This window comes from Populus euphratica, unplaced genomic scaffold (assembly GCF_000495115.2).
Source record: "Populus euphratica unplaced genomic scaffold, PopEup_1.0 scaffold3.1, whole genome shotgun sequence".
NCBI lineage: Eukaryota > Viridiplantae > Streptophyta > Magnoliopsida > Malpighiales > Salicaceae > Populus > Populus euphratica.
The window spans coordinates 3059685-3071431 of NW_011499847.1; the positions used below are offsets into that span (position 1 = coordinate 3059685).

The 11747-nt window shown below is 34.4% G+C and overlaps 1 protein-coding gene and 1 pseudogene across 1 annotated transcript; both read left to right on the plus strand.

Moving 5' to 3' along the window:
- Nucleotides 1–964: 964 nt before the first annotated feature.
- Nucleotides 965–4889, plus strand: LOC105111199 (ATP-dependent Clp protease proteolytic subunit 6, chloroplastic-like; annotated as a pseudogene).
- Nucleotides 4890–8402: 3513 nt separating this feature from the next.
- Nucleotides 8403–9377, plus strand: LOC105142701 (uncharacterized). The gene has a single exon (XM_011050469.1). The coding sequence runs from the start codon at nt 8403–8405 to the stop codon at nt 9375–9377; it is 975 nt and encodes a 324-aa protein (XP_011048771.1).
- Nucleotides 9378–11747: the final 2370 nt, after the last annotated feature.

Below are 11747 nucleotides of genomic sequence, written 5' to 3' on the forward strand. Positions count from 1 at the left end.
CAGGAAACTGACGATGAAGAAGAAAAAAATTAGATGCAGCTCAGTTAGTGTTATTTTTTTCCTTTCCTTTCCTTTTAAGATGTTTTAAATTTGAATATCTCTTTAATAACTAAAAAATGACAGAGGATACAAAACTCATCAGGAGGTTTACGGGGAATGCTTAGTATTCTATTTTTTTAAAATTAAATTTTTATATATTTTTAAAGTGTTTTGATGTATTAATGTTAAAAATAATTTTTTTTAATATAATTTAAAATAAAAAATACTTTAAAAATAAAAGCTATGATACTATTAAATACAAACAATCACTAAGTCATAGTGGTTAGAGTTAAGAAAAAATAATGCTTATTTTTATTTTATTATTTTCTCAGGCCATCATTTGATAACTTAATTTATGAAGGAAAAAAAAAATCCTTGTTGTTGCATTGAAATTAATCCGTGGCAAACAATTTGTGGTCAGAGCTACAGATGCAGCCCGCAAAAACGTTTTGATAGTTTTGTAAATGGAAAGGCTCTCCCTTTTCCTTTACCCTTTAGGGAGTCTGAAAATAAAAATAACTAGGAAGATTATTTTTTTTGAGAGAGTTTAACCTTGCTTTGATTAATTGCATGAAAATAATGCACAAAATATAACAAATTTAGGAATTACACCCTTCTTAAATTTAATTCGACTTTACTACAAATTCCATGATTCATTTACATATATTTAGACAAAAGATCCGCTTGAATCCAATTTAGCAAGAAAACAAAAAAAATCATTTTTAATATTTAAATAAATCTTCTATATATATAAAAATGCATATTAATAAATTTACATCACTTTAAAAAAAATATAAGAAAAAGAAAAAAAATATTTTTAATTAGCAATAAGCAAGCGAAGATATCTCCTTGCTTCTAAGTTTGTAAAATCTAAACCCCTTTTATAATCCCGCGTCAAAAACCCCTCTCTATGTTTCTCTCTTGATATTACAGCTTCGACACGATAGAAGCATCAGCTTTGTCTGCCCCTGCTGCCATCTTCTCTACCTCTTCGCGCACCAAACCCCCCTTTCTTTCTATATTCTCTCACGGGTAACGTCATGTATTGTACTATCCGAATTATTCTTAGTTCTTAATCTTATCATTTCCTTGATTAATTGCAGAAGAAACTCGGTGGTATCTGCCTTGCCCAGACCCTCCAGTGATTCTTCAACAAGTCGTAAGTTTTACATTTATTTTATGTTGACCCGGTTCGTTTTTTAGCTTGATTATTGTTAAAACATGCTTAAGTTCAGTTCAATGTCCATAATTATATTTTTTTTATTGACCAAGTTCGATTTTTTTAGCTTGAATCCAATTTCCTAAATCTGATTCCAGTTTTATCAATTTACCCATGCCTTTGATATTTTAGTACTTGCTTCTCTTATACATTGCGTTGTCAAATGGGTTTGTTGAGTTATTGGATGGCTTTGGGCGGACCCTTTTCGCTTAATTATGTATAGATGCCGGTAATGTAATGATGTATGTGTTTTGACTATTTTGTTAATTTGTGTCTATGGTCAGACCCCCTTTTTTTATATATAAATGTGCAATTCTGTCAATGTAGGATTATCGCTAAGGAATGATGACAACCTCCTTGATGCTAAACAAAGGTTTATTGCTTTTTCATGCTCCATGCATTTTATTTTATCTTGAAGATTTAATTTGACCGTTTTTAATGATTGTCTTGCTGTTTTGGTAGTAAAGCATTTCTTCTAGCTGATGCATATTCTTCAAGTAATGATTTCTGTATACAGTTATGTTACAGTTGAAGCAAAGGGGGGCAATCCACCCATCATGCCAGCGGTGATGACTTCAGGAGGACCCCTGGATTTTTCATCCGTGTTATTTAGGAATCGCATAATCTTCATCGGGTAGCCAATCAATTCACAGGTGGCTCAACGAGTCATTTCACAGCTTGTGACTCTAGCAACTATCGATGAGAATGCAGATATTCTGGTGTGGTTATGTTAGCTTATTAGTTTTGTACTTAAGTCTTGTAATCAGTTTATGGAGCTTGGAATTAAATGGCAAGGACAAATTTTAAGTGCTTGTAACTTTTTTTACATTTGCAGATGTATCTGAACTGTCCTGGTGGAAGCACTTACTCTGTTCTGGCAACCTATGATTGCATGTCTTGAGTAATTTTACTATCACTATAATTTTATTTTCTCATCATTGAATAATTTGAAACATAAGCAACATCGTCATGGGATTCTGATCTTATAACCCTCCAAGAGGTGGTGATTTTAGTAATGAACTTTAAATACTACATGAAAGATCAATGGAGTGAAGGCATGCTTTTAAAGTTATGTTAATAAATCATGACCTGAGCATTGAAGTAAGTGGCATCCAGTCATAAACAATTAATTATGGTCTGCTGTCTAATCAATGAAACATGCCCAAGAAAATATGTATGCATTGCATTTTGATCCATCCATCCATATGTATGCGTGCCTTTAAAGTTATGGTAATAAATCATGACCTGAGCATTGAAGTAAGTGGCATCCAGTCACAAACAATTAATTATGGTCTTCTGTCTAAACAATGAAAGATGCCCAAGAAAATATGTATGCATTGCATTTTGATCCATCCATCCATCTTTCTATTCCTTTGATTCCTATCTGTCGCAAGCACTGATGACTTCCGATGCTCTCAGATAAAGCCTAAAGTGGGCACTGTATGTTTTGGAGTAGCTGCAAGCCAAGGAGCACTTATTCTTGCTGGTGGGGAGAAGGGAATGCGATATGCAATGCCTAATGTGCGTATTATGATACATCAACCGCAGGGCGGCTGTGGGGTTAGAATTAATTTCCTAATTTCTTTAATGCTTTTGAGAGTATGCAAGATATTATTTCATTACTGGCTAGTTGAATCAAGAAAACATCTTTGTTAGGACATACACGATATAATTTCATATCTACAGCGAACTAGTCATGCTTAAGCATATGTGCTGTGCTGATTGTTTACTCAAATTATGAGGTAAAACTTTTAATTCCTGAAGTTTCTGTTATCATGTTTAACTTGCCTGTCCCTTATAGCATTCTGGTGCGTGAACTTGTCATGCATCTGTGTGTGCAGAATCCAAAATGCAAAAACTGCAACAATATAAGCCCATTACAGTTCCAAAATCTTGGGTCTCTGGAATGAATATATATGCAGTAGTCCTTGGTGCAAGTTCCAATATTTGCTTGTAGGGTCATGTGGAGGATGTGAGACGCCAAGTAAATGAAGCGGTTCAAGCTCGTCATGTGAGTCTCTATTTCCCACTTGCTTTCATCCTGATTAACTTGATGCCAAGCTGAAACCTAATTAATGGATGAATGCTTGTTAGCCCGGTTGAACAAGAATTTGAAACCAAGATTTTTCCTCGTTCAGTTAAGAGCTGAGCATTTCTCTGCTGTATTCTTGAAGATGAAGTTCATACTCAAGAATTTGCACTTGTTTTGGAAGCACAATATCAGTGGGGTGGGATTTTTTATTTTTTTGGTTGTAAGGGTGGGGGCTAGTTTGTATGTTCATGTAGTACTTATCTATAATCAGAGGTCCCAAAACTTTCATGTTCAAGGCAAAAAGATTATTCATTGTTGACTCAAGTTGTAGAGCTCTCAGATTAAAACCAGCCTCTATGCCTTGTTTGCTGATCATTCCAGTTCGTATAAAGCCTACTGCAGTTTGCTAGTTATGGAACTTTCAAATTGAAGATTTCTCAACTTAAAAGTCTTATTTCCCTGGTAATTCTGGTGCAGAAAATTGACCAAATGTATGCTGTATTTACCGGCCAACCCCTTGAGAAAGTGCAACAATACACTGAGAGAGATCGTTTCTTATCTACTTCAGAGATATGCGGCTCAACTTCTTTTCCTTTTTCCTTTTGATGTGAAGTGGTCGTTCCCAGACATTATTGCTTGGGAAAACCTGTTTCGACACCTGTACGTGTGTGCATGTGGTTATGCATTTATGTGTGCACCCCACAGTTTTGGAGAAAAGAAAATGGGAGAAGAAAAAGATTGTTCTAGTAAAAATCGTATGTATGAGATAACATCAAATTTTGCCTACTCTTTCATGTTTCTGAGCTGCCTGTGTCACTCTTATAATTGGTTCGTTATGCATTTGTTTAGATTCCGTTAAAATTCATGCTCATAATCGAACACCTGACAATAGTCACAAAGCAGTGATCTTGCATACATGTCATCTTTTGGCAGTTTATGACTGCTTCAAGCTATTTATTCATCTTAGCATTTCACTCAGCTAATTAGGTGGTGGGCATTTTAAAAGCCATATGCAATTAGTAATCACCATGCTCCTTGTGCCACCCTTTCGCTGCAGGCTATGGAGTTTGGGCTCATTGATGGCATCCTGGAAACAGGATATCAAACTAGGATCTATCCGCTCAACAACATCATCGGATATAGTTTTGATGTGAAGTCGAGCCGCCCCCTTTTTTGTTGGCATTTGTGATTCAACGTTATTAAGTAGGTATTATAAATTTCAGTGCCAACGTGCAAGAATTTTGATTTTACAAACTCGGATGGTTCAGGTTCTTTGCACGACTAAGCTTATCAACATTCCTCGTAGAACAATCTGAAGCTTATCAACATTCCACCTGGTGATTGTTCCAAGTGGGCTCTTTTTCTCCAACTGCAGTTCTTCGGCCACTTGGGGGAAAAATCCAGGATTTCCTTTCCCACGAGTTATTTGGGAGCTAATGCATACCTGATAACAATTGCAGGATGCTGGAGCTTGCCAACATCGATAGCTTTGTAATCCACTTGAGATTAAACAATTCTCAATCACATTAGCTACAAGATACCAAAATCTTACAAGAAGATGTATAAAATGCCAAACTAGTCGAAGCCCAAAATTTCCAACCTGCGCGAAACCTTAAAACCCAAAATAATTATCTCCTCTAGAGTCAAGGAAAAATACACAAAGCATAGACATTCGTATTGAATATATGTTTTTGGATATTATCATGCAAGCTTACAAGTCAAATTAAAATAAAATACCTTCTCTGAACAATTTTAAAGATATACTCGTATTTCCATGTTGGCATAATATATTTAGAAGAATTTAATAAAATTTCTTGGATGTTTCGCCAAAATTTAAATTTAAAAAATCAAGAAAGTTAATAGGCCCCGAGATCAATCTCTTGAAGTTATAACCCATTTCTTATTAGAGAGGGGATTGTAATTTCAACATAATTTTCACATAAAAAGAATTTACAGCGTGGCACCTGAGAATGGAGAGGCCTGCCTATTTTATTGTGCATTCTAAAATATATAATAATATAAGATATATATTTTTGGATATTCTCAAACAACTTGCACAATAAATTAAGATAATATGCTTTTTTTAAAAAAAATATTTTAAAGACGCACTCATACCCGATATCAATGATCTGAATCTAAAAAGTTTAATTACTCATGCCAATCCTATAAAATTGGTTACATATAAATAAAGTCATCAACATACAATGATTCGTGCAAGATATCCTAAGATTACTATCAAACATTTTGACTGCTCAGCTACATAGGAATTAAAAATATATATATTTGCGGAGGCAAGCATCTAGTACACAGCGAAGAACGAAGAGGAAACAACCACAAACATCCGTTGCCGCTGTTCTCTTCTCTCCCGATAACTCCTTAGCCTCGAACACATTAGATGCCGCACCGACGAAATCTTGGTAGACGTTGCTTAACAAGTCTACGATGTTGTCCATCGCCAAAATCTCAAGATTCTTCCATTCAACTATACAATAAAAAACAAATAATAAAGAACGAGAAAAAAATAAAAAATATATATATTTGAATCATGAAGTTTGGATTTCGAATTTATGGAATAATATCTTGTAATGCCAAATCCTAGGTATAAATTTTGATTGGTTATCTTGGCGGTCGCCAAGATTTTGATTGGTGACTCGATCGGTCTATTTTTTACTGCTTCTAACTCTCTCTTTCGTGCTGTTCTTATCTGTGCTGGTATAAATTTGGGCCTGCAGTTATTTCTTGAATTATATTGGGTTGGACTCGGCCTTTATTGGGCCGAAACTTTTCTAGATAGCCTATTATGTGGTTTCAACTAGTTATGGTGAGTGAAGCGATCCTCAAATTTGTTTTAGGTAATCCAAGAAATATATGATAATAATTGGATTTAAATCCTCTAAGATAATCTTTATCAAATCTCAAATGTTTTATCTTACTTCAAATTTAAAATCAATTAACTATCTTAATTACAAATTTCAAGTCGTTATATATATATATATATATATATATGTTAAAAAGTTACACTTACATTTTGAAGTGATTGCTTAATGTAAAACTCTGTTAGCGATGGATGGCAATGTTGTACAATGCAACGACCATTGAGTATTTCACTTTAGCTATTGATTTTATGGTTTTTTTAATATACTCTCGATAATTATATATATAAAAAATAACCATTGAAAGTTCAGTTTCTCATGATAAAGAATATTTAAAATTCATTTTTATGATTAGTGTGTGCAACTTTGCAGTTTGCATTAATTCATGAAATATTATACTTCACTCTCTCTATATATATCTTAAAAGCATGTTACTGTGCTGCGTGTTGTCAATCACTGTCCTTGCAACGAATTTAAGGTCCATATGTATCAACGGAATCTACAAATAGTCCAAAAAAAACCACGACAGAACTTTTACTTCATTTTATTTTTTATTTTCAGTGCCAAGTTTTTCTTTCTATTTTCCCTTTCTCCCACCTGTCTTCAAATAAAAAAAACCAAGACTTCAAATTTCAAAAAAGTAGCACGTACCTTTTGGGTATGAAAATTTTTTTGGTATCAAACCATAACAAATGTACATAATAAGCTCATACTTATTAAATTTTGAAAAAATAAATCAAGTTTAATCTTGGATAGCTATACCTCATACATGGTGATAAAGTATATTCCTATTCGCTATATGATAGAACATTCATAAAATAATATTTCACATTATTTCAAGTGAATTTTGTCCTTTAAAAGACATCTCATAATAAAAGAGATGTTTTCAGTGCTATATAAACAATTAAAACTCTTATATCTTAATTGATATGAAATAATAGCTTTATTAGAGCCCTCATATAAAGTGCTTGAATAAAACATATAACTTATTCCCACAAATAGCACTAACTAATAAGGTGTATTCATATCTATGGTATGGTAGATTCATTATGAGTTATTGTCTCACATGATTTATAATGAATTTTATTTTTTTTAAAAATACTTTATAATAAAAGAGATGAGGACTCTTATTCTAATGAATGTTCGACAATGGCCTCCTCACATGAATTTTTTTTTTAATTATGTTTGATATTATTTTTTGCTCACAGAATGTAAGATGTAGCCATTAGATGTGTGGGCACTGAGGACCAGATCATAGTGCCATCAATGTGAGGCAATGCAATGACCAAGGAGGTTCCCTTTTCAGCTGCTTGCTGATTAATGGGCACGTACGTAATAGTTCCTTGCAATTTCGTTTCTGCGATCAGTGTTTGCGTTTATACACACATTAGTTTCTTACAATCTCGATTGCAACATTGCATGTACAAAGCACCACCCATCCTTTGTCCTTGTTAAGTTGGTCCTTACGTAGCAGGCGCCTCTGTCAGTCCATGAAAGGTGAGCCAGCAGTTCTTATATACAGTCACTCCAGGAGAGTGCTGGTAACACCTTTTAATTTATTTGTTTTTTTTAGTATTATTAAACTTATTGCTAATTACTAGACTACAAATTAAAATGCTATTTGGAGAAGACACCATATTAACCATACCTGCTCGGGAAAAACAGCATTTAATCTCCATATTTATGTTTTCTTGTGTACATGATTACATTCGAAATTACATGACTTTGGACATTATGGAAGTCTAAGAGATATTTATGACAGCATTTTGATAAAAACAGAAAATTAAGAAAGAGATAAGACTCTTAGATTCTTATCTCTCTCCCCGCTTAGTTATCTCCCTACATTAATTCTCTCACTTCAGTTTATTCATCGAGGCTTTTAATTAATTTTCTTCCTCGACGGGCACCAGCAGTAGTCACCGGACTTGCTGAAACAGAGTGAAAAAGTCCCAGTAAAAAAGGTGACCGGTAGGGGAAAAACACTGCAACAAACTCCATAACAAACACAGAGAAAGATAACCGGTAGTCTCTCTTTTTTTCTTCTACTTTTCAAAATTTGAAAGAAATATTATCAACTTCCGTCTTTATCTTATATATTCTGTTTCCATATCTCTATCTCCAGTTTTTAATGTCATTTTGAAATCCATCTCTCTTGTTTTTCTCTCTGTCTTCATAACCAAAATGCCAACATTGTCTTTTCACTAAAACCCTAATCCTATCTCCCTCTTTTACTCACACCATGAAGAGCCAAGAAGATTTAGAAATCAATGAGCAAGATGTCTCGATGAAGAGAAAGCACAGCAGTAACAACAACAATAACAACAGCATTAGCCATCAAGATTTGGAAGGTGAAGATAAAGAAGATTTTGACCTTACACTTTCTTTATCTTTTGGTCCTCGGAGATCCAAAAAGAAAACTACCCTAAACACTGCAAGACCACAGTTATCATTGTCATTGCCGCCACCTGTAACATCAGAAACTCATCAACCATTACCACAGCATCAAGATATCCCTCAAATTGAAATCCCACCGGATGCCCAGATGACACCAAGGCCTCTTGACCCTATTCAGCTTTCTCCCAAACACGCCCCATTCGCTGATATTCCTGTGACTGAACCATTGCTATACACTACTGCTCCAATAAACCATGAAAGTTCCATGGCTGGTCCTCCTCGCGCTCCACGCACACGCCGGAACTCTTCTCAGGGTCCTCGGGAAGGGAAAGGGGAAGCTGTTCCCGTCTTGTATCCTTGGGCCATGGATCGTCGTGCCATGGTGCATAGCTTGGACTATTTGCTATCAAGAAGAATAGAAACCATTACTGGTTTAGTCCAATGCAAGAGATGTGAAAAACAATATGAATTAGGGTTTGACTTGAGAGCCAAGTTTGTAGAAATCGGTGCGTTTATTTCTCAAAACAAGAGTTTCATGCATGATAGGGCACCAAGTGATTGGATGAATCCGGTATTGCCCAGATGCCAATTTTGCGACCAGGAAAATAGCGTGAAGCCTGTGATTGCCAACAAGAAGCAGAAGATTAATTGGTTGTTTTTGCTTTTGGGGCAAATGTTAGGCTGCTGTACTCTTGATCAGTTGAAATATTTTTGCAAGCACACAAAAAATCATCGCACTGGGGCTAAGGATCGTGTTCTCTATCTTGCTTATCTTGGAATGTGTAAACAGCTTGATCCCAATGGCCCTTTTGATCGCTGAATTGGAAGGAGGAGGATCTTTTATTTGCTGCTGCTGATTCTGAGTGAGGTGGTATATCATCATGTGTTTTGTTTTGTGTGTGTAACATGTTGTCGTACTACCAGAGTATGCATATGTGGATTAGTAAATAGTTAATTTAGTTTGGTTGGTGGGTTCATGGATTTTCTTTTGATTTTGTACTTTTTTTTAAAATATTGTTTAGCTAGGCAAGATCAATTTCCATATTGGAAGCCTTATAATATCATCATACCATGTATCCGCTTGATCTTGCTATATATTTATATATATTATGATATGGGATTAACTCCAATCTTTCTTCCTTTTTCGAGAATTACCAAGCTTTAAAAAAAAAATGAATAGTTTGATGCTAACTAATGTTTAGGCGTTAGTGTTTTTTTTCTCGGAATGTAGATTCTGATGTCTGAATGCTGGCCCCTTCAAACTTTTCTTCCAAGCAAATTTCATAGAAGCACTGGTGCTTGATGTTTTTCCCAGGCTAGTTACGGTTTAATTTAGATGGCTTGGTCCGGTGGTATAGAGTCTTGACTCGTCATAATGCAACCAGTACCAGCTCACACCATCCAAATGAGAGGCTTGTCCTTGGGGTACTGAGCCAGCTGATAAGAGGGTGAAACATCGAATCCTGCTAAACATACAATCCTGCAGATTTTGTTAATAGGCTAAAACAAATTAATTTAAAGCTAAAAACATATATATAAAAAAAAAAACTAAAGACATCAAAAAATCTCCTAACTTTTTAAAAATAATCGGATAATTTGTCATCGGATGAGAAAGAGAGAGGTTCTACATGGCTAGTTACCAGGCCCGGGCCCATTTCTGAAGTAGTCGGATGATTTATCTATCCCAGCAATGATGTGTGCTGTTATACCAGGTGTCCACTGCTTTGATTAATTGCACCAGGTCTGATGGGCCATGATTTGTAACACCTATGAGGCCAGCTTCTAGATAGAAATCCATGTTCTATGTCTTAGACTTTAATCTTATCCAAAAACGGAGAGAAATAGCTAGACTTTACCACATTTAGGAGGCCCATTAATAATAAAAGAATTTGATAAAATGGCTGGTCCAAAGGTATCTCAGTCTCAAATTCTTAAGATAAAATTTGTTTATTGTTTTCTTAATTGTTATTTATTGAGTTAATGACACTAATTCAAGAAAAAAAAAGAATTTTTTTTTAATTCTAATCATGTAAAAAAACTGCCGAAAATTAATATACCTCTGGAAAGGAAATTATTATTATTATTATTATTTATTATTATTTTTAAGAGAAAAGTAAAGAGTACAAGCATGTAAGTTTGGTCAGCCGTGCAAATATAGCACGAGGAGCATGATTAGCTTAAAGAGAAGAAAAGATATTTGATTCTCTAGAAAGTCATTTTTGATGATTAAAAAGGTGCTACATAGCAACTTTTTATCATTGATTTATAAGGTAAATACTGTGAGTTTTTTTATTTTTATTTTGGCAGGGTTAATCTTTGAAATAATTTTTTAAAATTTATTTTTTATATATGACATAAAAATATTTTGAAAAATTAATTTAAAATGAAAAAAATATTTTTTTATTTTCTAAAATATTTTTAAAATAAAAAAATAAACAACTCTATACGGATATTTATAGCTTTGTCTGCGAGTGGGTGGTTGCTGGCTAATCAATGCCTTTCATATCAATACACCAAAGATTTCATTTATGACTTGAGATGCTTTGTGGATCCATAACCGCGAAGAAATAAAAAATAAACGGTACGTACGGTTAGTTATTTTCTTTAAAAATTCACGAAAACTTTACTTTCAGAGCAGGTAAATACGTTGTTTTATTGGCTAAAAACTGGATTTGATTTTGATGTGTGCAAATTGAATGAAGAAAATCGGTTGCAAGACTACAAAAATTTAAATATTGGTTTGATTCCTGGGTTTCTACTCTCTACAGTGAACGAGCGAAAAATCAACGAAGAGAGCGTTGTCTTCCAAGCAGACTCCAGACCTTGACGGAGCGACAGAGAGGGTGGCAGTCGAAAAGACAAAAAGAGGATCCAAGGACGCCTCGTCGCCATACACGAAAGACCCAGCACAGAACAGCCACAAAAAGACTGGACTATTTCAGTCTCGTCCCTAGTTTACCAGAAACGTCAAAGAAACCATAAATTATCGCTATTAATTCAATATCGTCCTTTTATTTAATACTCGTCTATTTTTGCCATCGTACTCACAGGCATAACGTTGGATCCCTCCATGGACAGACTCGAGTCCAGTGACTGTGTATACAGTAATGAACTCAGAATAGTATTTAAAAATAATAAAGTTATTACCTCGCATGTAAAATGAAAAGTATTCTACAGTGAGATCAAAGTT

Coding starts and splice junctions, on each gene's coding strand:
- LOC105142701 (XM_011050469.1), top strand. CDS start 8,403: ATGAAGAGCCAAGAAGATTTAGAAATCAATGAGCAAGATGTCTCGATG.